General features: G+C 47.7%; 1 protein-coding gene across 1 annotated transcript in view; it reads left to right on the forward strand.

The window, feature by feature from the left end:
• The window catches only part of SRPRA (SRP receptor subunit alpha), a 644254-nt gene that overhangs the window by 103272 nt on the left and 513318 nt on the right, over window positions 1–27664 (forward strand). The window contains exon 3 of the mRNA XM_069614204.1: window positions 18469–18632. Within this exon, the coding sequence (XP_069470305.1) occupies window positions 18469–18632 (164 nt within the window). The remainder of the gene's footprint in view (window positions 1–18468; window positions 18633–27664) is intronic.

Genomic DNA, 27664 nt, shown 5'->3' on the forward strand with positions numbered 1-27664 from the left:
AAAGTCAGTGAGATGAGAAACAGTGATGCTCAGCCACAATAGAATGAAATATACTGTCAGCATTATGTAACACTGTTTCAGAAAATCTCTCCAAAATAATTATTTAATTACTTTAGCAACTAGAAAGGCTTTCTGTTTCCAAATTGGCAGACCTGTAGTACTTCCCTGAATTGTGGAATTGTAGTCAAGAGTGGCATATTCTTCCTCATCTTGAACGCCAATCATCATTTGTTGGATCTCCATCTCTTCTTCTGTGTGCTCCTCAGCTGGAAGAGGAGGATCGCATGGAAACATTGCAGTAACAATCTGGAGTGGGTTTCAGGTGATCCACAGAAACTTGCCTGGTACCTTTCTCGGGTGGCATTGCGGGCAGGACAGCAGTTGTGCAACCTTTCACTCTGATTACTTGCGGATGGGCCAAACGGAGTCTGGTCTTATGGATCTTCTCCAGGACCCAATCTCCTGCTTTGAGAGTGGTCTCAAGACTGGCCTCGGCAGTTTCCAACTGGAGGGATTCCCTCAGCAGCGTTGTCGCCAGCAGTTGCTCTTGCCTAGAGAGGGGGTTGGGGAGAGTGTGCAAAGCAGGCATAAACATTTTTCTCCCAAACAAGTGTTCAAGCGGAGTCTTACCATTGCATAGAGACTGGAGTGGTAAATTATTATTATTTTTTAAAATTTGCATTACAAATTTTACAGTAAAGCATTTCCCTTCTCCTCACTCCCCCGCCCCGCTGGATACCCAACCCTTGATCCCCAAATCCCCTGCATGGTATAGATTTCAGTGTACGAAAAGTTAATGAATGCAAAACGCGAAGTGCTGAGGACAATAACGAAAATTAACATCAGATTGTAAGCAACCAAGAACCTCAGCCCAGTCTTGTGAGAATCTTGCTTGATCTCCTTGAATCGTATACGTAATCCATTCAAGTGCTACAAAGTTCCAAATTCTAGCTAACCATTCAGCAAATTGCGATGGGTCTTTAGATTGCCATCTCTGTACTATTCCTAGCAATGCTGCCAATTGTAACATAACAAAGGTTCTACATTTTTGTTTCGAGCTATATCGCATGCTAGGTTCAAGTATCAACAATAAGTTAGATTTCATAGAGCTAGGTTTTGTAACACCAAACATTTGCTTCAAACCTATATCGATTTCAGACTAGTATCCCGCCAAAACCGGGCAATTCCACCATATATGCCCCCAATTCCTGGGGGGCGCCACATTGTCTCCAATATTGCTCCAATATAGATGCTTTGATTTTTTTGTAGGCGAGTTGGGGGTATAGTGCCATTGGGTTAACAGTTTATACCAAAATTCCCTTATTTGTATAGAGCGTGTACTTTTGGGAATGTCTTTCCATATCCCCTCCCATTCTAATTCACAATTGCCATTGTGTTCTATAGTGATGGAGCAAAGGGGGCTGTGTGGGGATCTTGTTTATTATTTTATATAAGTTTGATAGTAGAGCCTTATTCCCTGGATTAGTTGTAACACATTTTTCGAAGGCGGTCAGCTCCCAGATTGCTGCCTGTTTAAGCAGAGGAGCCAGGATCTAGTGACGGACCTGAAAGTACTCTGCTTCATTCAATCCCAGTTCTAGTTTACACAGAGTAGAAGGCTTAGGATCCCTACCAAAAAAGAATTTCGCAGAGTTTTGAACCGCCTGCCTGTTTCCATTCAGGAAATGCTGGAGGGTCCAGGCCCGGGGGAAAGCTGGGGTTATTAGGTGAGGGAATGTCTATCGTTTAGCCGCTGTATCCCACACCTCCTCCACTAGACTTGTAATCTTACTTTTATGAATATTGTGAGGGCAATCCATTTTAGAGAGCCATAAAATGTCACCTAACTGCAATCTGCCCAGTGCCAGTTGCATCTGCACCCAATGTTTCTCCACGTCTACACTCCACCAGTCCTTTACTATTCGGAGTTGTGCTGCTTGGTAACATTTTTGGAAGTTAGGAAAACCTCAAATGCTACCCTTGGGGTTTTATTGCTCCATCCATAAGCAGATATTGTTTTTTATGTAGCTTTTCAAAGAATGGGACCGGAACGCTGGGAGTGCTTGGTTAAAGTACAGAATTTTAGGGAGGACAGTCATTTTTATCATTGATTCGTCCTAACCAAGAAATCGTTAGCGGACCCCATTTCTCTAGTTGATTTGTAATGGTTTTCAATTAGGGGGGGATAATTAGCCACATACGTTCCGGTTATGTCAGAGGTTATAGCGACCCCTAATAGCTTAATCTGGTTTTGTGCCCAGCCAAATTGTTTGTGCTCGCAGCGAGAGTATTTCATGAGGGGCCAAAGGTAAGTTTAGAATTTCTGACTTGGAGGGATTCATTTTGAATCCTGCTACCGAGCCATATCTCTCTGTTCTACAGCGGGTAATGTTCTTAACGGATCGGACATTGCTAGCAACATATAATCTGCATAGGCCATCATTTTGTGCCCAATCCCCCTGAATTTTATCCCTTTGATATCTTCTGTTTGTTGAACTCTTGCTAAAAAATGATCTAAACCTATTCCATATAAAAATGGTGACATCGGACAACCCTGTTTAGTCCCTCTTTGAAGAGCAATGTGGGGGAGAAAGCTGTCCATTAATCAGTAAACGGCTATCGGGAATTTGCAGTTCACCTTTATTCCTGCTATAAACTTGGGACCAAAGCCCATTTTGGCCAAGACTTGAAAGAGGAATGGCCACTCGACCCGGTCTAAGGCCTTTTCAGCATCTAGTGATAGTAAGATCACAGATTATTTCCCCAAAACCTTTTCTATAATATGACAGGTGCGCCTAATATTGTCATGTGTCTGTCGATTTTCTTTTTTTATCTGTTAGACCGTATTTTAGAAGCATTGAGATTGGTAAGTGCGATGGGACGGTAGCATCTGAATCTGCTGGGCTCCTTGCCGGGCTTTGAAAATAAAACTATCTTTGCCTCCTCCATAGTTGGAGAGATACTACCTGACTTTGTAAAAGAATTATATAGGTGTACAAGCCTTGGTACCAGTGCCTTCCGAAAATGCCTTCTAAAACAGAGCAGGGAATCCATCAGGGCCTGGAGATTTGTTTGGATGAAACAAGTTAATAACCATTATTACTTCTTCCAGTGTAATATCTTTCTCAAGACACTCTCGGTCTGCCGGTGCAATCCTGGGAAGGGTAACTGCTTCTAATTTCGCCTGATCATGTTCATCTGGATATTCTGAAGGATGAAGATTTGAATAGAAGCTATGAAATTGCGAAGCGATTCGAGAGGATTCCGTTACCTTATCCCCTTCAGGTGTTTGGATCGATTGAATAGTTTGCAATGCTATTTTTTGACGTAGTTATCTGGCTAATAAGCGATTTGCCTTATTACATTTGACATAGTAAATCTGGCGAAGATATAAGAGGGATTTTTCTGCCTTTTTGGCTTGAAGTATGTTTAATTTACCCTTTACTGTTCTATATGCTTTTTGGATTATGGGGCCCGTGTTCGTTTCCATTTTCCCCATTATTCGTTTAAGTTCTAACTCCAACTCTATTTCCAACACCATTATTTGTTTTCGTCTGTAGGCTGCCTCTGCTATAAAGACTGCAAATTGTTGCTTTAAACGCATTCCAGATTGTATTTACGGATGTATCGTGCCTGATTAAGTTCAAAGAACTCTGCTATTTTGCTGTGTTTTTCTTTTTGTCTTTTATTGCTGCGTCCTGCAATATTTCAAACGGAAATAGCCAGGACCACACCCTCTGGAAAACCCCAACGATATCTATAATCAAAGGTGCATGGTCCGAAAGCGTAATCGACTGACAAGAGATTTGGATGACCCTGCTGAGGAGTGTTTTTGAAACCCAAACATAATCGATGCGGGGAAAAATTCTAATGTACATGTGAATAATAAGTGTATCCTTTCACTTCCCCCATTAGAATTGGCCAGACATCCAGCAGTGTTAAATTTGCACGTTTTTGTTTTAATATTTTAGAAGGTACCGGTTGCATCAAGCGAGTGGCTGCACTCCGATCTCTCAGGGGGTCCCAAGCTAAATTGAAATCTCCTAATAAGATTTCCCCCTCCACTAAAAGCTTTGAATTGCGTGATGACTGTTTTAAAAAGACCTTCCTGGCCTGTATTAGGAGAATACATTGAAGTTACTGTTGTTCTTTTTGGGCCTATTCCCAAAGTTGCAAAAACAGATCATCCCGCCTTGTGGATTTTAGTTCTTAGCACCTTAATGTTGGGATCGAGCTTCATTGCTATTAATACCCCAGTGACCCTACCCGCGGCATTTGCCTGTATCACCACCAGAGATCGACGAAGGCGAATTTTATACATGTCTGTTAAACAAGTGTGCGTCTCTTGGAGCACCACCAAGTCCGGTTGGTGACTCCCCAATAGAGCCTCCAGCTTCCTACGTTTAGCTGGGGTATTTAACACCCTAATATTTAACTTTAAACATTTGAACCGTCCCAATTATTTGATAAACATATTGAACATTAAAATCATTTATTCCTACACCTAGAACCCCCCCTCATCCAGCATCACCTTCCCCATTATCTCTCCCCCTGCCCCCCCTTCCCACTACAATTACCAAACCCCAGCCGTGAGTCAACTGTACTTCCAGGGCAACATGTAGGGTAACCTAGTACCCCCATATGTTACCTGAACAGATGAATTCCAAGATGTTGTGCTCCGTCTCTTCCTCCAAGTTTTACCAGTATTATAATGCTTGGTTCATTCGCTGCTGATTATTCCAATTGACCCTCCAATTGATTATTCCAATTGACCCTCCTTATTTTGGAAGTTTAGGTAGGCCCTCTGAGTCGTGCCTTCCAATCCTCTCATTGTTTTGCATTTAGCTTCCCCGACGCAATGAGATCGACCACTTCCAGGGTTTAAGATGTTGTCGAACATCCTTTCTCAGATTCAAATGGGCATTCCAGTGCCTCCTCTTCGATGTGTAGCAAGGCTATACCTAACTCTCGTGATATGATCCTATGCTGTCTACTATCTAAAGAGAAGACCAGACCAAAAGGAAAAGTACAGTTTTACTTGATCCCTCTGGATTATATAGTTTTGGCCAGTAATTGCATTTCACGTCTTTTTTGGAGAGTGGCCTGGGTGGCCTGGGAGAGATCCTGATAATTGGATCTCTATACCATTGTAGCTGATCGAAGGTTGCTCACGGGCCTTCCTCAAGATTTGTTCCTTCTGTGTATAGGACATGCATGCTGCTAGGACATCGCATAACCGAGTCCCCAGGTAGTTTCTTTTCGGGCCAGTTCTGTGTAAGCAATCCAATGTAATTTTGGGGGCTCTTCGTCCGGGATCAAGTCTGCAAAGATGGGAGTTGCAGTGTCTTTCAATGGAGGTTCGTGGACAGTTTCCGTTGATTTCTAATTGGGATGCTAGAGCGTAGAGATCTGTTCTCTAGATCTTCACACCGCAGTTCAAGGTTATTTGTTACCTTGGCCAGCTCTTCAAGTGCGATATCTGATTGTTCGGTCTCCCGTGTCAATTCTTGTATAACCCGCCCGTTAACATCAATACGTTCGCCAAGGGTAGCAATTTCTTTACGAAAAGTCAGATGACGATTGTCTTATTTCCATAGTGAAAGAGGTGAATTGTATTTGGAATGAGGCCGAGAACTTGTCCTGGGATTGCTGAAAACTTGTCGCATAATGTTCCTTAGAGCTGCCATCTCTATTTCAGAGGGACTGATTTCCCCACCAGGGAGTTCTATCCGTTTCTCCTGTTATCGCTGTCAACAGACCCGGAGCCCGCCAGAGCTTTTATAGCGGATTCTGCTTGTTCTGGAGATCCTTGGTGGGCCCGAGATGGGTGAGCTTTTTTTCCCCTCTCGGCATATGATGGATATGTTGCAGACCTGCGTCTCCGAAAGTCAGAAGGTGCTATTCAGCAACATTGAAAGAGATTGCACAGTTGCATGGGAGTGAATCAAAGGCTTCTATTTTCCACCTCCAAACCCAAAATGCCAAAAAACAAAACTTTATTTATTGGATCTTCGCCAGCTGCCCTGCCTTGTTCTGCACAGGCACACAAAGGTAATGTTCATTGAGTATTAAAGGAAACTACACTGATTCATAGCGGGGACAAAGAGCCCAGTGGGATCCATGTCTAGCCCCAAGTGTGGATGTCGTTGATTGTGTGATATATGCCAGCAGAAGTCCTGAAGTTTCTGCTGATGCAGGTGTTCCAAAGTTACAGGCCCCTGTTCTTCCTTTTATTCCTAATAGTATGTGCAGTTCTGAATATAAATTATTCTATGGCAATGCCCCTTCCAACTACACCGTGCCAGATGAAAGAGCTCGGGTATGCAGAATCCGTGTTCTCCAATGGGAGTAAAGGGTAGGGGCAAGCGTTGATATTAAAGCTAGTTATGTTAATAAACTGGCAGGCATGCGCTGTAATTGTGCAAACAGCAATATGTGGGCACCATTACTCTCTATTCTTCAGTGCTCTGCAATGTCCTGAAGATGTTGAAGTTCCTGACTTGCCTGATTTTTGGATCCGCCGGCTCCGGCGAGCCATGCCCCACAAATGCTGTTATTTGCACTTTGGAGCTTATAATCGCTCTTATGATGTGGGCATGGGTCTTTGCGCCATATCCACGCTGCTCTGTAGTGGTTGGGGACTGCCTGGCTACAGACCACTTCACGAAGCTCACTCTGGGAGGGGGCTGTTCTGCTGTTGTTGGGGGAGTCGATCCGAGCACACCACACGCATGTACTCTGGGTGCAGCGGCCATCCAGGAATCCGCTCTAACTATTGACCGTGATAAATTATTTAAACTTCTGCTAAATAGATGCACTTGGTCAACCCAGTTACCTCCCACTGAAAGGATGCATTTAGTCAGGCACAACATTGAGTGGTTTGCCCTTCCTATCAGCCCATTTCATCTCTGGATAATACGCGTTTAGAAATGTGTAGCTCTGATCCCCAAGCCTCTAATGTATTTCTCAAGGCCCACCCTGCGAAAGCTGTATCATTATCAGCATTGAGCGTTTGCGTTGCTCATGGCTACTACACCCTGGAGTGCCTGTATGAGTGATTTGCAGTCTGCACTCTTGAGGAATCATCCAGTTGAACCTACTGCAAGAATCCACTATTAGTAGAATATATTTGTACTTATTTATCGCTGGTAGTGGACCTATATGATCCAGATATTGAATCAAAAGTCAAGGTTGCCTTTCTTAAAGGAGCCTCTTTAGGTATTTTGCTGTAGTCCACTGTGGTCTTCAGACATGTGTTACAGTTCGCTATGTATACTTTAACCTGTTGCCTTAGTCCTGGCCACCAATATCGGTCAAGGAGTAGCTGGGTAGTTGAGGTAACCCCAACATGGGTAGATGCAAGTCCAGCGTGTGTGGCTGCAATTAGCTTTTCCCTGTCTGCTCCATTTAGGGATTAGGCTTTGAATAGGATCCCCTTTGTTCATAGGAATTGTGACTACTGCTTTTATTCTCAGTCATAAATGTAATTACTTGTGAAACCCTTCGGCCTAGGTATAATACCTAAACAAGCTTTTTTTTATTTCTTCATCCATTGCAGTTGCTGAGCGAGTTATGGCTGCTATCGTTTTTCTCACTGTGTGCTCTTTGGCATATTTATCTGCTAATGCATTGCCAATGCTATGAATGTGCCCTTTAGTATGTGCTCTTGTATGCATCACCTATAGGAAAGGTTAAGTCTGTTTAAGGTCCCAAACTTGTTTCCAGAGTTGCCTGGAAGCAATAGTTTTATGCCTATTGTCTCTAAAGTCATTTTGAATCCACCAATGCAAATCAGTGTTATAAACCCTAACAATGTAAACTGAATCTGACACTACTAGTGTGGGCTTCCCTGCGTCGGCTTGGCGCAATGCAAGCACCAATCCATGCAATTCAGCAGTCTGGGCAGACATATCTCCCAGATGCTTTGTTGCAATATAAATGTGTAAATGTGTCTTTGTGTGTAAAATGTCCTACCACTGCTGCACATGCGGCAGCATTTTTGGAACGTGTTCCAACAGCTGATATGGCGGAGCCATCACAGTAAATTATTTGGAAAAAATCCAACAATGGTATGTCAGGCAGTGAGGTGTCTGGCTCTGTATCCATTGTCCAAGTCAATCCACTCATTCTTTGGAATTCTGCTTCATAATACTTTACATCTGGAGCATGTTGAGATGCTGACCATTGAATCCATGTAGGATATAGATGGAAGGTCTCGGGAGGATAGCTCAGCGGCAACGTGCTCGCCTTGGAAGCAAGACGTCACGGAGCAACATGGATTTGGTCCGCGCTTAGAAACCTCTGGGTATTAAGCGCGTTATAAATAACCTGCGTTATAAATAACCCATCATATCATAATGCCTTTGCATTGGGCACGCTAGCTTTCGCGGCAGCCTCAAGTTGAGCTAAAGGTGTATTTATGTCTATAGTTCTATTTGCCGCCAACAGCCGTTCCTTCTGAATAATCATCTGAACTGAAGACAGAATTTTGTCCTCTGGTGTAAATCTTAATTCAGGTGTGGAATATACATGTGATTTATATGCAATTTGGTTTAGTCTCCCCTAGATTGCAAACTGTATGTGAAGGCATTATCTTCCACCAACAGGTTCATTTGTAAGTCTTTTGCTGTATTTCTGTCTTGCAAAGGACCAGTTTGAGTCCTTACTGAGTACGCATGGTGCAGAACTTGAGTGTGCTCTGGCAACCAATGGGCAGCTTTGAAATTCGGCTTTATCAAAGCCAACAATGGTTTTCACTAGCTCAGCGAAATTAGACACAAGATCTGCCAAAATTCAAAAGCCCTAAAATCGCCTGAAATTGCCTATGTGTGTTAGGCGCCCGTATCCTGGCACACTTCTCAAGAAAATCTGCTGACAAGCCTCTGCCCTCATCTGAAAGAGTGAATCCTAAGAAGGTAACTTCACGATGAGCTATTCTTGATTTCTTGAAATTAATCCGGTACCCTTTTGCAGCCAATGTGTCAATGACTACGTCTACTTGTTGCAAGTGTTCATTGAGATTCTCATGGGTGATGTAAATATCATCTATGTATTGCCAACAGTTAGGAAGGTCTGTGAGCAAACTCTGTATTCTACTTGAGAATGTGCTGGGCAAACACGTATACCCCTGCATTATTCTAGTGAATTGGAAATGCTTTCCTTTAAAAGTGAATGCAGTGTATTTCTGGCTTTCTACACTTAAAGGTTGTGTGAAATACCCATTGTCTAGATCAAGGTTTGTTTCATATTTGCATCTGTGTAAATGGGCTAGAAGTCGAGAACTATGTTGGTTTTGGCCTGCCTCTGTTTTCATTGTGGATTTTTGAATATACATTGTAAACGGCCCTGGCTGCACACTTCACCGCAAAAACCCATGGTATCGTTTCCTCTCTCTCCTCCACACCACCTTGCTCACCAACACCTCTGGAGCCTCCATTGTCCCCTCCACCACTTCTCCTCTCCCCTCTTCTCTCACTCCAGTCACACCTGATGAGGTCGCCAGACAAGTTCGGTCTATGAAGGCTTCATCCAAACAGGTGAAACCCTGCCCTCCAAAAACCATTAAGGACAACATTGACTCTCTCGCTCAAGCCTTGGCTGATCTCTGCAATCTCTCTTTTGCCACTGGAGTTTTCCCAACTTCTTTTAAGCACTCCCTTGTGCACCCTCTACTTAAACACTCTGCCGGCCCCTCTATTCCGGCAAACTACCGCCTTATCTCTATCACTCACTTCCTGGGCAAACTCCTGGAGAAGCTCGCTATCTCTCAGCTCACTCTCCACACTGAAACTGCTGGTTGCTTCCACAGCCATGAGTCTGGCTTTAGAGCAACCAGAGGCACGTAAACTGCTCTTCTGAACATCCATGAAGACCTGCACTCAAATCTCTAACACTCCCTCGGTCCTCATTCTTCTTGACCTCTCCTCTGACTTTGAAACAGTAAACCACAACATCCTGATTGCACGTCTGCATTACACCCTGGAAATCGTCAGGCTCTGGCGTGGTTAACCTCCTTCCTTTCCGACCACCCATCCCAGGTAGAACTTGGGTCTTTTCTCTCTACTATCACTCTTTCAACCTGTAGCGTTCCCAAGGGTTCTAACCTATCCCCATGGTTCTTCAATGTCTACATGGCTGCCCTTGCATGCGTCATTGCCACTTTCATCTCTAACTTCCAGTGTTATGCAGATGACACGCAACTCTCCTTGAGGCTACCCTCAGACTCCTCCTCTCATCGCTCATATCTGACTGTCCACAATTCAGTCATGATGTGCTGCAAATGACCTCTGCCTCAACGCCAGTAAGACTGAGATCGTTTGCATTGGGACTCCTGCTCCCACTTTCCCACTCAGGCCGGCCTCCCTTGGCTCTGTGCCCACACCCACCTGCAAAGCAGAAAACCCTGGTCATCTTCGATCCACTCTCTCCTTCTCCACTCACATTTCGTACATCTCTAGAAAGTCCAACTACCAGCTGCACCTCCTCAGACGTACTCTTCCTTTTCTCACCTTCCCCCAGCGGCTCATTGTCTCCAGAGCCCTGGTTCTCTCAAGGCTGGACTACAGCAACAGCCTCTTTCTCAATCTCCCTACCTCTGCTCTGCTGCATCTCATCTAAAACACAACTGCAAGACTTATCCTTGGCCTCAAGCCCAGGGAATGCAACTCTCCGGCGCTGAAATCCCTCCACAGGCTCCCCATGGCTGCAAGTATCCAGTTCAAGAACCTCTGCATTGTCCACTAGGCTTTCTAGGATCCGGGACCTACCCATCTGCAACGTTGCATACCTAAATACTGCCCTTACCGAGCCCTCAACTCATCTACCTCCACCCTTCTGCGAGTGAGCCGGTTCTCCAAGCAGAGATTTGGTGGGAGATCTTTATCCTCTGCAGGGGCTTCCCTCTGGAATAGCCTCCCTGCCGCACTCGTTCTTGAGCCTGATCTCCTTAAGTTCTGGAAACTCCTTAAGACATTCCTCTTCTTCTTCTCTCTCTTCTCCTCTCTGTTCTCTCTCCCTCTAGCCTGCTAACCTTTCTCTCCGCTCTATCCCTCTCTCCCTCCTTTTCTGCGCAGCCTGCTGACTGGCCGCCTGGTGTACCTTGGAATCTCACAGGTCCCTGGCACCCTCGCCAGTCCTCTCACACTTGCCTCAGGCCTTGCACTTGCCTCATTGGTACTGCACTTGGTCAATGACCCATGAGTGTCATCTCTCAGCACTTACCCCAGCTTCTAACTGGGCGCACTTGGTCCCCTGCCCCCCTCTCTCCCTGCACTTGTCCCGCCCTTCCCCTCTCCTGCACCTGTCTGCGCACTTGCACAATCTTATTGCACCATGCCTTGAAGATCGTCTATCTGTTCTTCCCTTGTCTCCCCCCCCCTTGCATGGTGGTGCCTCATTGCACTTTGAAAAACTGCAGAATCACTGTCAGACCCATTTGCTGTTATCTATGCCATTAATTGTATTACATGCACCCACTCTTCCTGTGCAGACTTGTATCGTTCAGAAATTCAAGGGCTCTGAATGACTGTCGTTTCCCCTTGTTCCCTCCCTCCTTGAGCACTTTGAAACACTGCTTTGTGTATAGGTGCTTTACAATTAAACAATGCCATACCATAAGTACCATCAGGTTTTAAAATGGGGAGCGCCGGACGGTTATGTGAGCTTGCTTTATAATTGTCCCCTGGTCCATTAGTTGGCCCACTATGGTTTGCATGTGGGCAGTTGCTTGTGGCTTGACTGGATACTGCCTCTGCGGTGGGGGTGGTTTCAGCACTGGGATTGCATGTGCTGGACATTCCAGATCATGCCCTACATGATTTTTGAACGGCTGTACTGCTGCCAGCGCTACCCAGTCTCGTGCATATCTTTGCACCAGTTCCCCACTCATTTCCTTTGAAAAGGCAGGCATCACTACCTCTTCCCCTCTTGGTACTTGTCTCACATACAATGGTGGCCAATCTTGACATGCTAAAAGTCCTATATATTGGATATGTAACTGTGGCCAAACCAGTGCTTCAATCTCTTTGGGATGTTCACCTTATAGCTGAATGGTTACAAAATACACTTCATAATTTGCTTATGTCTGCCCAGTGGGTGTAGTTATTTGTGCATTTTTGTGTGCCTTTGTATGCTCCAACAGTGCCTTGTGGCTGCATTCAAAAAGAGGCTAACAGGACCCCTCTGTCCAATCAGTGTGTCACTTAGTCTTGGGAGTCATTCGATGAGTGTGTGGACTCTGCATTCTGTGAAACTTGTAGGGCTGCCGTGTGTATTTTCTCAACTTTCATGTCCTCCCCCTCGGTTTTAGAACGGTCTGGCGTCCTGGCATGTGAGGAATGAGAGGAATCTTCATCAGTGCCATACTTTTTTGGACTTTATGTGTTTTCTATCTCTGAAATCATACTCTGTTGGTCTAAAATGGGACTGCCCCCTAGGCTTACCCCAAGATCGTCTAACTTGTGAGTGCTTTGCTACTGCGGGGCATCCCTATCTCCAGTAGCTTTCCCATTCTTTGACTCATTCTCTGGGTATTTCTCTTCCTCTATTGGTGAAAGCTGTCGTCTGTGGTTTACCACCCTTTTTACCTTGAAACTATCCGCGTCCCTTTGAGGGTTTCCCTTCATGGTGTGTCTCCTTGTCTGGCTTACTGTCCTTGTTAGCCTTTTTCTGTGCCTCTGCAGGTCTCCTGCCTAGGTGATCCCTGCCTAGTGATTGATAAGTGAATGTCATTATGTCCCCAAATGTTTCCCTTTTTCTTGCTCATTTAATTGAGACAATTTTCTATGAACTTCTAAACGTGCAGGTTCTCCTTTCAATAATGGTAGATATATGCTCTCAACCATTTGATAATTATTGAATGCTATGGACAAGCCTAAGTTCATGGCGGCTGCAGCGCCCTGTGTTCCCATCATGTCTGCCAATATTAATGCTAGCGATGTGGTAGACGGCATGCCCATGGGCTGTAAGTAAAGAAGTAAAGCCAGCAATAAATTGAGGTCCAGCTGTCACAGCTCGCTAAATACGATGTGCTGCCAGAGGTAAGGAACATGGCTAGTGCCCTATGCGTATGCACTGGTGTAACCTGGGGATAGGTGGCTTGCAGCTGTCCTAGCTTTTTTGAATACCACTTGGATATGTCCTCATTGCTGGAAGGGCATGACTCTAATATAATTCTCAATGTCTGTAGCTGCACTCCTCCTGCGTCTCTGTCCTTGTGGCTGCTGGACAGACTCTAAGCCTTTCTGCGCAGCATATTGCAATGCAAGGGTCTGCACGGTGTCAAAATGTGTAGCCAGTAATTGATGGTCTGTTTGTAAAAAGGGGCCTCTGTGGTTTGGATGAAACCAGGCTACAAATTAGGGTGTGGCTAATGTCTAGCATTTGTTTGTGGCTAAACTAGATTGCCTCCAAACCAGTTGACATGATTTGTATGTGTTAAAGCCAATACAGGAAACTGGTATGGGCGATATTGGATGAGGTTTAATCTCCCCATATCAGGAGAGTTGCATACACATTATTTACCTTGTTGGCTGGGGTTTTTAAGTAAGTAAAGAGCGATTCGGCGGGTAACCTAGTTGGCCTATAGTCACTATGAAATCTGTATTGACCCTGACAGTGAGATGCTCTAAGCCACTCGAACGGCACTGTCCTACAATGGATGGGAATATTGATTTCCTGATGGGCCATCTTCTGTAGCCACCTAACCTCTTTTGATTAAAAAGCCTTTTAGAAAAATATTTTTGCCTGTTCTGTTTATCTTGACTGGGCCATGAGGTTATTTTACTATTAGCAATGGTACGGTCATCTCTGAGATGTCCCATCTGTGCGAGGTGCCACCTGACTTGATTGCCTACGAGTTAGGCATGACCATGAACCGCTTATCTTGAAATAAGCCTCGTATCATGAGCCTCGTTTGAGGCTGTGAAAATAGACCCTTGACCATCAGTCATCTTATGTCGACATTCACCTGAGGCTGTGTCTCAGCGTTAAAAAAAGACAGGCCTGCCTAGGTTTGTGTGCTTACCAACATGATTAAACATATACAGCCAGGAATTGTAAAGTTCTTGGACTCCGAGATACCACTCTGACACATTAGTCTGAATTATACACTTGACACAGGAGTTATCATATAAATGTATTTATTATGACACCCCGCCCCATCTTCTGAGGGCTCTTATTTTCATTAAACAAGCTAACACAAAATCAGATATAACATCACACCTATGAACAAGATTGCCATGTGGGCGAAGAGCATGTTTGAATAGATAAACTAAAACCACCACTTGTTCTATTATTTAACAGCATGTGTAACCTTCATGTCTCATGAAGCTATGCTACACTGTACTACATGCCATCAATCTAAATGCACTTGGCAAGCCCCCACCCATCACACACTTTTAGATCATAATGTGCTTCAAATGAAATGGCTCCTTTTGGGGTTTACGAGTTCTGGTTAGCTGGGCCTGGCTGCTCTGCTCAGGACTCTGCTCTGCACTCCTCCCCAATGCTCCCATCCCCTCTGGCTTTGATGCACAGGCAAGTCAGCTGCTTTTGTTCTTTTGCTTGTGCCTTATATGTATGAAGGAACATGGGTTCCCTGCCCGTGCGTCATATGTGCTATCTAGAAGAGTACAGCCTAGAGCTGAGCGTGTCAGTGTTTGCTGAGTTTAGGGCTCCTATGTAACACTCAAATAGGTGGGTTTTCGCTCCTCCATTGAGAGCTTTGTACCCGTTCTGTGAATGCCTCTACTGTGCTCTATGGCCCTTGGCTTTGCGAAGAGATATCTCTCTCACTTGTTACTTCTTAACCCTGCGGACGTGAACCACACTTCTGTTCGTGTCTGCCAATTTCCTGTTCTTGAATCCTTATCGGATACAACACTTAACGGTGTGAAGTCAATGCTCGCACTTACTGGTGTGCAGTTTAAGACGGGAAGCTATCTGCCGTTTGTGGTTTGCTCATCTGCCAGAACAGGAAAGCGCCACTTCCTGGATCTTAGTAAGGCCAAGACTATCTGTCACGCTTCGTCCCTGGAAGCGTTGGCATCAGTGGAGACTGGGAGGAATTGTGCGCACTAACCGGCTGCAGCGGTTTAGTGTACACCTAAAATGGCTGCCGCATGTTTATAGGCAGTTACTTCTGGATATGCTTCGCGTTGTATCTGTCGAAGGACCCTCGCTGCTTGTGCGCCTCGCTCGTACTAGCGTTTTTGTGCTTTCCCATTAATTCCACTTCTCCCAGTTTGCATTAATTCTCCATCCCTCTTCAGCGTTCCTTTCTGTACTGCTATTCTTACCTTGATTTCCGTTTGCTTTTCTGCCTTCGGTTCCCCGTGAAGTAACAACTCTTCGTTACTTCCGGGCTTTATCGCCAACCGTTTCTGTCTGCCCTCTGGACATTCTGTGGACATTCTTGTTCTGGTAACAGTTTGTTTCTTTATCCTTCGACCATCACATTTAACTAGGTGTTTTCACCATTTACTTCTTCTTTGTTTATTATTCTTACCTGTGTATTTTCTCGCTCCGGTCTCTTCGGTTTCGGCATCCTCTTCTGGAGACCGCACTGCTCGCACCTTTTGCTTGTTGGTTCTGAATTGCTGTTCTTAGTTTATTTATTTTTTCTTCTTATAGCATCTTTTCATACTTACCTTCTTTTCCTAGTCTTTGTAGATCCTTTCTGTTTTCCTTTTCGGTGTTAATTTTGGACGCCGTCTGGTTGCTGCAAGATCTATTGGAAGTTGCCTGGATGACTGTTCAATCCTGACTAAATACTGGAGACCTTGTTTCTGCCACTGGGTGTCAAGGGTGATTCCTTAAAGATCTACGCATCAGGGAAAGAGAGACTTTTCCTTTTCTCCTGGTTCCTGTATATTTCAACTACCAAGGACATCATCTCGACGGTCCACACTGAACTGTCACCTCGTCAGGGTTTTTTCCGCCACATCGGCTTTTCCCTGGACATTTTTGGGGGCTTGCTCCTTGGGGTTCCCCCTGATTCTGTCTGTTTACAGGTCAGGGTGGCCTCCGAGGGAGCTCGCCCTTATCTGCACGAGAAAAAGGAGGAAACTAAAGCAATCCTAAAGAAAAAGGTACTGGACGTTATAACGGAAGACTCGGGTGAGGATGTGGAACGTGGTGGTAGCACGGAATCTGAACACTCTGTCCAGCAAGTGTGCACATTGGCCTCCTGTGAAAACATGTGCTGTATGTTTGACGAACATTATGTTTTGATGGACATTTAACAGCTGTCCTCTAAATTTGTCATTGTTTCACTGGCTACAGGCCGCATGAGCTATGGAAAGCTGTCTTAAATGAGGTTTGTTTTTATGCCACATGCTGTTGGGACCGAGGGTTCATTGTGAAAAGGGAACGGGGAATACCATGTCTCCCATAAGGACGTCCTCTCCCCACTCACCAAGTCTCCTCCACCTAGGTGATCCTCCCTCACATATCCCACACATATGGGTAAGTATCCAAGAGCGATGGCCTTTCCTTGGCCACCTGAGCAGAGGGTGCCTGGGGAAAGTATGTGAGGATGCCCTCAGGTTCCTTACAGTGCTCATGCTCTGCTACAGACCACCCCAACCCTCCACCCCACCAAACTCGTCAGGACGGACTGTCCGCCTCGATGCCACCATTGGGGGGAGGAATGATGGCGATGACCAGGCAGGCATGGCTGACAACTTGAGAACTTGGTCTTAAATATCCATATTAAGCTTCGTTTACAGAAAGGAAGTTGCACCCGGTGGAGGCCACTACCAGCAGTGAAAACCCTAAAGGCAGGAGTCTCTGCTTGGTACCACCAGCAGAATCCTAGCAGGCAGAGCCACATTTGCATTGGGAAGGGCACTGTGCGAACTGGCCCCGTCCTATGCATCGCTGGTTCTGAATTCTGAATCATTAGTATGGAGCCCATAGTGCAGAGATGAAATAACCTTACTTACCTATTTGGTCTGTCTTGGGCACTTGTGGACCCTGCTTGGAGCAGCATGTTGGGGTAACCAGTTCAAGGGACCATACATCTGGCGAGGGCGACATGGGTTCCTCTACATGGGGAAATGGGGGCTACACCACACAGCCTGCTCATGCCAGCTTTGATACATGCGCCCAGGCAGAAGTGATCAGGTTGGTCAGAAAATTGACAGCTCACTCCTTTTTGGTGGGGTCGGTTTACTTTCTGTTTTCCACTCTACCCAGGCTTCGCCAGTGACATTGGAGAATCTGATACATTCTGAAATCTGGCCAGAGTTTTCATGCGGATGCTTCAACGCGGAAGACAAACAGCTACACAAATCAATTGTGATATAGCGTCCGGAGAAACCGTTACCCACTGATGAGGGTTTCATTGCATCTCCTGAAATAAATAAGAGTGCCCGTGCCTGCCACACAAACCAGAACGTAGAGGCTGTGCACCAGTACGAGCACATATACACTTTCAGTTGTATCTGCATACTCTGGAATGTGCATGTTGGGCTGAGTATGCATACGAACAAAATTAAATGAAGCAGCCAAACTAATTATGCACACCATTTGAAGGCGTCCATTCTCTCTTTCTAAGAAATTGACAAGATACATTGGTAAAAAGAAAAAAAGCATTGCTTCCGAAATACGCATCCAACATCAGGTGTCCTTGTGTGTCCTGACGAAAGCCTTAGTCGGACTATTAGGTGTCCGATCATACCAGAAGACACCCTCAACCTGAGTCTATATATCTAAGGCTGGAAACACTCATCTCTGTCGGCACAATAAACATGGAGTCTTCCTTGAGAATAAATTGTATTTAATATTACTGGAAGTCACCTTTTGTCTACTAACATCACTTGAGTCAGCAATGTGCTTTACTGAGATTGATATATGCCAAGAGGATTGTGTTTTATGTTGTCACATGTCTTTTTAGAAGACGGACCATTGATGTCCTTTTATTATGTATCAAAAAATAAAACTAAGCATATTTTTGTAAACCTAAACTTTTTGCATCTTGTGGTATTTGCTTCACATAAGATGTGCCTTGCAGTCACCCTGTTTAGTCTGAATTTCCATCGTATATGGCGACATCAATAGGTAGCTTGTTTGGGACCCCCCTTTTGTCTCATTGATTTCAGTCCACGCCCTACAAGCCCCTAACCAAAAAAGTGGACAACTTCTGCTCGAACAGTATTACTCTACTCCAGAGTGTTCAAGAACCATACATTTCAAAAACCTTATTGTTTTTTTCTCTATATCTGCCTGCCCATTTCTTTTTCCAGGTTTCTTTATTTGACAGTGTTTTGTTTAATTGTAACTTCTGCACAGAAAATGTAAAATTGTACAACAGCGCATGATGAATAACCCAAATCCTCTACAAGGGCGGGCCATTTTCAATGTATCCACTTTGTAAAGGTATTACAAATCTCTGTAAACATAATACTGTGCTTCTAAACTTGCTTCATGTTGTTTTCTACTTTGTAATGATTTTCTTTGATTCAATAGGTTGGTTTTCAAAAGATACTTACGTTGACGTATGTGGATAAATTAATAGACGATGTACATAGAGAGTTCAGAGACAAATATCGTAATCAATTTCAGCAGAACGGGGCTCTCGGATTACTCAATGGCACGTTTGATTTTAGAGATGATTTCTTGGAACTTCTAAGGTGAGATTTTTTTTAAATTGACTTTATTTTACCTATTTTACTTTCTGAATGGGTGTGCTAAATGACCCGTTCATAAGCCTGCATGCGATGGGGAATATCTTGCTGTTTGAAATATTACCTATGCTGGAAGTGATTACATATCCTTAAATTGGCTTTTTGTTGCATAAATTGGTTATGCAATTTATGCGAGTTTGCAGCCTGAGGGAGAGTTCTTCATAATATGGTAATCTGTTCTATGCATTTGATATTGCTTGTGTTTTTTTTGTTAACTTTGCTGATATCTTGTTGCTTAAAATGTTGCTATTCCCATTGGTAATTTATAATGCCTTTTGTGAATGTGTTTGCATTGCTTTATGGTTAAAGGATACGTTTAGTACAACAGGTCTGCTGCATCCCTATGCATTATATTGACATGCTAAATCTAAATATTGTGTATCACATTAATCAAACTTATTCTGAACCACCTGGCTAAGTAAACTTTCTGGTCATAATGTGTGATGTCATATGTGGCATCCTGAGCTATGCCTGGATGGGATTGTGTTGGTAATCTCAAGTGGGGAAGGTCCGAGTTTGTCGGGACCGGTGTTTAGGGAAGTTTTGCGTCATAACCATGAAATCCATTAAAACCTACTTTTTATTTGAGAGGAACTTATACTTGTGTTCACATTGGTTAATATCTAACCATAGCAGGGAACCATAGCATCCCCTAGATAGTCAGGGGGTTAAAAATAGATCTGGATAAGATCTCTATTATACAGGCAGTGTGACAAACCCACCAGCTGTGTCCCAGGATCTGGAAGGGTATCTTAAGTGAAGGAAAGCGGCCCTACTAGGGCCCTCTAGAAAGAGTTGTAAGCTACATGGAGGCAGAAAAGGGTATAGTGCTGTGGAGACCCCCCCCCCCCCACCCCCTTTTTCCTCTGGTCGTGCTCTAACTTGAGTGACCTGGCTTCCAACTCTGCAAAGAGAGTTGAACTTGTGTTAACGCGGCTAATGACCCTTCCGTAGTCCTTTGTTCTTTGACATTGGTGGTACCACAGGAAATCCAGGGATTTGCTTGGTATTCAACTGGTAGATGTTAAGGAACAAAGACTAGCCCTTTGTAAGAGGACCTCATCCACTTCTTGAAAATTGTATAATCGAAGAGAAGAACTTCTAGGACAGCACGTCCAGGTGAATAACGGCACTCACGGTAATCTAACACTGGCAAGACAGAATGAACTGTGGAGTTCACATGCCCTGTCTTGAAATGAAAACCTTGTGTGAACATAACAGGCAGAGATCTAATTAAGGGAGGCATCTGAGGTGAGTGGGGAGGAGACCTGTGAAAACGGGCAAGACTGAGAGCAGGGGCCAGAGCTCACCAGGGTATCTTACAGAATGACTAAGGAGTGGGTTAGCAGGATTTCGGCCCAATCACAGATATCCTCCAGACTTTCTATAATCTTGCAGCGCTGCGGACCCTAGTGGATGGGGGTGGCTAATGTGATAGAAAATCGACCTGACCTAGGGAAATGCCTCACACATTCTGATAATACGACTGGTCATTGAGAGGGTAGAAGACCAAAATAGCCTGATAGCCTATGGAGCAGGAGGGAAATGCTTCACACATTCTGATAACACGACTGGTCATTGAGAGGGTAGAAGACCAAAATAGCCTGATAGCCTATGGAGCAGGAGGGAAATGCTTCACACATTCTGATAACACGACAGGTCATTGAGAGGGTAGAAGACCAAAATAGCCTGATAGCCTATGGAGCAGGATATATATATATATATATATCTCCAGAGGAGAAGATATGTTGTCTGGACTGCTGACAGTAGGTTGCTGCAGAGCTGGTGTGGAAAACCCCAGTGCCAGGCCAGGGCTGAGACATCAGAAGCCTTGCACCTTGATGCTGCCATCGGCTAGAGAAGCTGGAAAAGAGACCCAAGGGTGGTTTTGCGGCTGTTGAAGTTGAGGGCCAGGCCTCTGTTCTACAAACTCTGGGGAAGGTCTCAAGAGTTGGGCTCCCTTGATGATCGGGACAAGGGTTACCCTTAATACCCAAATACTCTTTAAGGGCGAGAGGGACTTGTAGCTCCTAGTGACTGGAGAACTATATTCCTGCAGCATGAGGAAGTCATGTACCTAGCCTACTGGTGTGGATTGCGATCGCGGAGCTATGCTCCTGTGTAGTGAACTTGTTTCAAAGAATCTGCTAGGCGCTATAGCAGTAAGTCCTGACCCTAGAAGCAGCTGGGTCTTGTTCCTGAGACAGGGTTGCGTAGATGGATCCTGAAGGCGTACCAGTAGGAGGAGTCCGACGACTTTGTGACATGTTTAAGAATGTTTTTTTAACGTATCTTTTTATTGACGTTCCAATGTACAGCGCCAACAATGGTGCCATCAAGAAGTCTTGAGTATCATCAGAATTTTGATTTTACATTTCATGAATCTAACCCCCAATCAGCATAAAAGCAACATTTCATTAAATAAAGACATAAACAGCCAAATGAATCAAAGCCCAGTTCCTTCCAATAGCTTGAGCCAAATGCGTGGTTCCGCTCCTCCCCTGCCGACCCCATTGCAGAAGAGCTCTCTTCCCATAGGCATTCTGCCCTGCAGCAAGTGTTTCAGAGTTTGTGGACGAAAGAATCTATGCTCCCTGTCCTGTACGAGGTCAAAGAATGGGGCCCAGGTGCGAGAAAACCATATCATCTTCCCTTTTATGTGGGCTGTTAATTTCTTGATTGCAACTATGTCCCAGATTTTAACTCACCGGTACATTGGTCCCTCTTTAGTTTTCCAGAATCGTGCCCGATTAAGTTTTGCTGCCAGTAAAAGCTTGGTTATCAGTTCAGCCCTAAAGCCAGAGGCTGGGTGTTCTCTCAATCTTCTGGTACTTCCCCCACCAGGAGCATGACTCGGGGGCACAGCGGGAGCAATACTCCTACAATATGCTTAATTTTCGATTTCATTTCTTGCCAATAGGTTTGTATTCTCCAGCATGGGGTCTGGCATGGATTCACATGCTCATGAATATTCCCCGTCGTCAGGCTGGGAATCCTCGGTAAAGAAAAATCAGTATCAGTTTTGTTTCTGATCTGTCTTTCTTAGTAGTAACAAATCACTGATCTCTGCGTCATACTGACCACAGCCAATGACTGCCCTCTCCCTAAGCCCTGCCTCTGGCAGCCATCTTCAGATTTTTACCGCACGTTCAAGTGTTGGGATCCTCGTGCTATTGCTCTCGAGCGTTAGTGCTTTTTTTGTGCTTTTTCTTAGGACAATTTTCTCTTTTTTGGTCAAAAGAGCCTCAAGCACCACCGTTTCTTTATCCGATCAACGGGGACCCGTGTCGGATTCTTCTACGCCCCTCAAGGGTGAAGATTTCGTCGAGCCACGCTTTTGGAGGACTCCAGAAGTTTCTCAGGCCCTTCTCGAGCATGGCCCAGGAGAAGGGAAGCTCGACGCCCGGAAAGCTGTTCAGGGTCTGCCCTGGATGCCAGCTTCAGAATGTCTTTGAGGACGAACACTCCCTTTGCCTTTACTGCCTGCATGAAGACAAGACGCACGTGGAGAAGGACTGTGCGTTTTGCGGCAATATGTCGGAGCGGACCATGAAGGACCGCCATCAGCGTCTCGCCAACTGGCTGGAAGGAAAGAGCCCGTCAGGCGAGAAGAAGAAGTCCGAACGGTCTTCTAAGACCTTTGAGGGCGCCCCGGCGACGGGGGTCCAACAGAAGGCCAAGCACCACGAGTCCGCTGGCACTGGGAGCGCCGAACGGTCGGGCTCTACGGGCGCCAGGCAGGGCGCATCCTCCCCGGCGCCATCAACCACGAGCCAATGCTCTGGCTCGGGTAAGAGGAAGGCCGAGCACCCGGTGAAGCTCCTGGAGAGACCCCGGTCGTGCTCGAAGGCCCCATCGGAGGGGGAGCGAGGTGGTGACCCTCCCCCCCCAAGGAGAAGGCGGTGAGCGCACGTAAGGTGGTGAAAGCCTTGATCCATCCGGCCAAGGCCTCTATCGATACAGTTGCGGCGGCCCTGGCTCAGCCTGTGGAGGCTACACCAGTGGTGGCGACCTCGGTGCCCAGAATCTCCCTGCCACCGCGGAGGGAGTCCTCTTTCATGCCCATCAACAGGACCCCCGTGAAACCTCAGACGGAGAAGAGAAAGGGGGGGCAGGAGGTCGTCGTGGATTCGGCTTCTACCTCTGAGGAGGAGCTGATCGATGTCTTAGGCCATGGCGCTGGCGTGGAGGAAGACCATCCTGTCGGGAGGGACCCCGACGTGGGAGACGACGAGAACGTCGAGGGTGCCGACGGGGCGCCTGATCGCCCGTCGGAACCCCCTCAACCAGTGCCGCAAGACAACTCGGCGGCCATTTTGTTGGTTATACAGTCCTTATGCTCGGAGATAAGGACGAGACTGCCGTTACCACCAACAGAGGAACCGCTCCCGACGGGGGACCCGGAGCCAGGCCCTTCTGGGAGCCCTCCTCTTAAGAGAAGAAGGATTCATCCTCCACCTCCTTTTCAACCTTCGCGCCCTGCTCAGCCCTCCTCCCCGTTCACGACACGTGGGCATGATACGGGGACTGACACGGCCGCGACAGGTACTGACGACGAGGTTTACGACGAGGATCTCCCGTCGTCACCTCCCACCCGGGCTTCCCCGCCCGACGTGATTGGATCGTTTCACGCCATGATCGCCAGGGCATCCGAGCTTTTCCAGCTCTGCCCGGAAGAGAAGAAGGAAGGTTTCCTTTATCAACGGCGCGAGACCAAGAGGAAGACGGTCCTCGCTGTACCTCTACTGGACGATATCTGGGATGAGGGTCTCGCCCTCCTCAAGAACCCATCCACAACGCCGGCTAGAAGGGACCGGTACGAGAAGAAGTACCGGGTCCCGGACGCGGCCCCTTGTGCCTTCGGGCACAGCCGACCCCGGACTCGGTCGTCTCCGCGGCGGCCAGGAAGAAAGCGGGGGGGTGGGGGGCGGCCTCTACATCAACCTCCCCGCCGGACGGCGAGGGAAAGAAATTGGACACGATGGGACGCAGAGTCATCTCATCGGCAGCAACGATGATTAAGGCTGCCAACGCCTTGGCTATCGTAGCCTGCTACGACAGGGAGTTGTGGTACAAACTCGCCCCCCTGCTGGACTTCCTACCAGACGACAAGAGGGCGGAGGCCCTAGAGATCTTGCAGGAAGGAGAAGTGGCGTCGGACCACGCCATCACGATAGCGACGGACATCGCGGACACTGGATTTCGCCAGTTGGGCAACGGCGTGTGCCTTAGGCGGCGTGGATGGCTCAAGGCTACTGACTTCCGTCAGGACGTGCAGACCAGAGTCTTGGACATGCCGTTCGACGGGAGCAACCTGTTTGGGAAAACAGTGGACGATTCCTTACAGGCTATCAAGACGGACACAGAGACGGCCGGGCTCTTGGTGTTCTCCAGCAACGACGGCCGCCCTTTCGGAGCGTCGGAGGCAAACAGGGTGCCTCCAAAGGTTCCAGCGGCGGATTTTCCACCTACCGTCAAGCGGCCCGTTCGTCGTCACAGGAAGCCTACAGGGGACGAGGCAAGTCGGGCGGACCCCGCCGTCGTCGCCAAGGAGGACAAGGCGGCAAAGCCTCGTCGAAGCAAGACTGAACCGGCCGTGGGGTCGGGCCCCCACCGAAGCACCCCGGTGGGAGGCCGGCTGGCGAGCTTCGTCAGCGTGTGGGAGTCCATCTCCACCGACCGTTGGGTGCTGGACGCCCTGGCTCAGGGTCACGCACTTGTGTTTCTAAAGAGGTGTCCGCGCGTCCCCCCTGTGGCCAGGAAAGAACATCACGTCCCTCAACTTCTCTTGGAGGTAAGGGCGATGCTCAGGAAGGGCGCCATCAAGCTCGTCCCAAAGAGGCTTCGGGGCTCCGGAGTTTACTCAAGATACTTCCTCGTGAAGAAGACGACGGGAGGATGGGGTCCCATCCTGGACCTACGACGACTGAACAAATTCATCAAGGCACAGAAGTTCAGTATGGTCACCCTCCAACACGTCCTGGGTCAACTGGAGGAGGGCGATTTCCTGTCGTCGTTGGATTTGGAGGATGCCTACTTCCATATCCCCATCCTAAAGGGACACCAAAAGTTTCTCAGATTCGTGGTCCAAGGACGTCACTACCAGTTCAGAGCCCTTCCGTTCGGATTGAGGTCGGCACCCAGGGTATTCACCAAGTGCCTCGCACCCGTGGCGGCGCGGCTGCGCCTAGAGGGGATCCACGTCTACCCCTACCTGGACGACTGGCTCATCCGAGCAAAGACGAAGGAGCTCGCCGTGGAGCACACGGCAAGGACCGTCCAACTACTCACGGACCTGGGATTCTCCATAAACTACGCCAAGTCCCACCTGGTGCCCGCGCAAGACGCACTGTTTCTGGGAGCGAAGCTCGACACAGTGTCGCTTCTGGCCTCTCCGTCGGAGGAAAGGACGAGGGCCATCTTGGGCAAGGTGCAGCGGATGCTGGTTGCGGACGCGGCCAGGGTGAGGTCCATCAAGTCCCTCCTCGGACTGATGTCTTCTTGCATTTATCTCATCCGCCTGTGCAGGCTCCGGATGCGCCCGTTGCAGGAGTTCCTGGACGTGCGCTGGATCCAGACGACGGGCAGCTTCGAGGAGAGGATCACACTCGACGAGAGTTTCCGACGAGCGATCCGGTGGTGGGGCACCCGCGCGCATCTGACGGCGGGCATGGACTTCTAGACCCCCGGCCACCAGGAGACAGTGACCACGGATGCCTCCCTGGAAGGGTGGGGAGCGCACACCGAAAATCTGCACGCGAGAGGCCTTTGGCTTCCGACGGAGAAGTCCCTCCATATCAACGTCCTGGAGCTCCGTGCAGTGTTTTGGGCCCTCAGGTCCTTTCTTCCGTCCCTCAAGGGCAAGGTGGTGAGGATCTTCACCGACAACACCACCACCATGTTCTACATCAGGAAGCAGGGCGGTACCAGATCCCCAGCCCTGTCCAAGGAGGCGCAGGATCTGTGGCATTGGGCCGTCGCCCAAGGGATGTTTCTGGTGCCGTTTCATCTGGCAGGAATAAAAAACACCATCGCCTACTCTGCTCAGCAGAGAGCTGCGCTCGTGCCACGAGTGGGAACTACGACAGGATCTAGTGGACCGCCTCTTCCGACGGTGGGGCACACCCCAGATCGATCTGTTCGCGACGGCGACAAACTCCAAGTGCCGGAGGTTCGCCAGCAGGTTTCCCCAGCCGAGGAGCATGGGCGATGCTTTCTCGTTCCCCTGGGAGGGCCTGTTTCTATACGCGTTCCCTCCATTGCAGTTGCTGATCCGGCTCATCAACCAGCTCAAGAGGTCACGGTGCAGGATGATCCTCGTCGCACCTGCGTGGCCGAGGCAGATATGGTTCCCGGACCTTCTGGACTTGTCAGCGTCCCCGTCAATCAAGCTGCCAGTGGACGCAGATCTTCTCTCCAGGGAAGGAGGCGCCATCCTCCATCACGACCCGAAGTCGCTGAACTTGCAGGCCTGGCTCCTGCAGCGTTAGAGTTTGGAGGCTACGACATACCGGCCGACTGCAGAGAGGTTCTTGCAAAGGCCAGGGCGTCCTCAACTCTTAAATGCTATGAACACAAATGGAAGAGGTTCTCTGTCTGGTGCCACGCACAGAAGATTAACCCTCTACGGATTACGGCTCCCCAGGTACTGCCGTACCTACTGACGATGGCCAAGGCTGGACTGGCGCACGCGTCCATCAAGATTCATCTTGCTGCGATCTCCCGATACACCAGAACCACGGGGCGGACGTCTTTGTGGTCTCATCGTCTGGTGAAAGAATTCATGAAGGGACTGTTCAGATCGTTCCCGCCGGTGAAGGCTCCGGCCCCGGCGTGGGAGCTCAACGTGGTGCTGACCAAGCTCATGGGACCGCCGTTCGAGCCTCTGCACTCGGCCCCATTGAAGTTCTTGTCGTGGAAAACAGCGTTTCTTGTGGCCATCACCTCCGCACGACGGGTGGGAGAGATCCAGGCCCTTTCCTGCAAGCCCCCGTACTTGACTTTTCACGACACAAGGGTAGAGCTCAGGTCGCACCCCTCCTTCATGCCCAAGGTGCCGTCGGACTTCCACCTCAACGAACCCTTGGTGTTGCCTGTTTTCTTCCCGTCGCCTTCGTCGCCGGCTGGAAGGACTTTGCACTCTCTGGATGTGGCTAGAGCGCTGAAGTTCTACGTGGACCGCACAAAGTGTTTTAGGAAGACGTCACAACTTTTTGTGAACTTTGGACCTAACAATCAGGGGAAGGCTCTCTTGAAGGCCTCCATTTCCAGATGGCTCTCCGGCTGTATCATGTACTGTCATCGGTTGGCAAACCGACCGCTGCCTGGCCGTCCGAGAGCCCATTCCACCAGAGCGATCGCAGCTACCACGACGTTCCTATCTGGTGTGCCCTTGCTGGACATCTGCAGGGCTGCTACGTGGAGGTCGACGCACACCTTCACGAAATTGTACTGCGTCGATTGGGATTCCAGGGAGGAGTCCAGGGTCGGCCAAGCAGTGCTGCGCAACCTGTTCGCCTAAGGTGAGCCTGGTGAGGAGGTAAGAATTGCTTAATGTTGAGTTTTGGATATAATGCTTAATGTTGAGCCTTTGCCACCTCCCGTGGTTGTGCATGTGTGTACTGCTATGTATTCTTTTATTCATGAGCATGTGAATCCATGCCAGACCCCATGCTGGAGAAGGAACAAGTTACTTACCTGTAACTGTTGTTCGAGGGGATTGGGTCCTCCGACGTATTCCATATCTATGACATGTAATCACCACAGCTGTGCTGCTTCGGAAACTTTTTTCGGCGTCTGCGTCCTGCGTCGATGACGTTGATGCGCCGTCGTCGAAGGCCTCCTCCGACGTCCAACGTCATCCGATGTGATAAGTAGGACGCACGACGCCCGTAGCCTCAGTTCCGTTTTTTCCGTGAACGTGTTGCTTCGTGATTCTCGGTTCACGCCTCGACTCTTTGGAGTTCTGTTCTTCTCGG

This window comes from Ambystoma mexicanum, chromosome 9 (assembly GCF_040938575.1).
Source record: "Ambystoma mexicanum isolate Mex_15411 chromosome 9, UKY_AmexF1_1, whole genome shotgun sequence".
In the NCBI taxonomy this organism is placed as follows: domain Eukaryota; kingdom Metazoa; phylum Chordata; class Amphibia; order Caudata; family Ambystomatidae; genus Ambystoma; species Ambystoma mexicanum.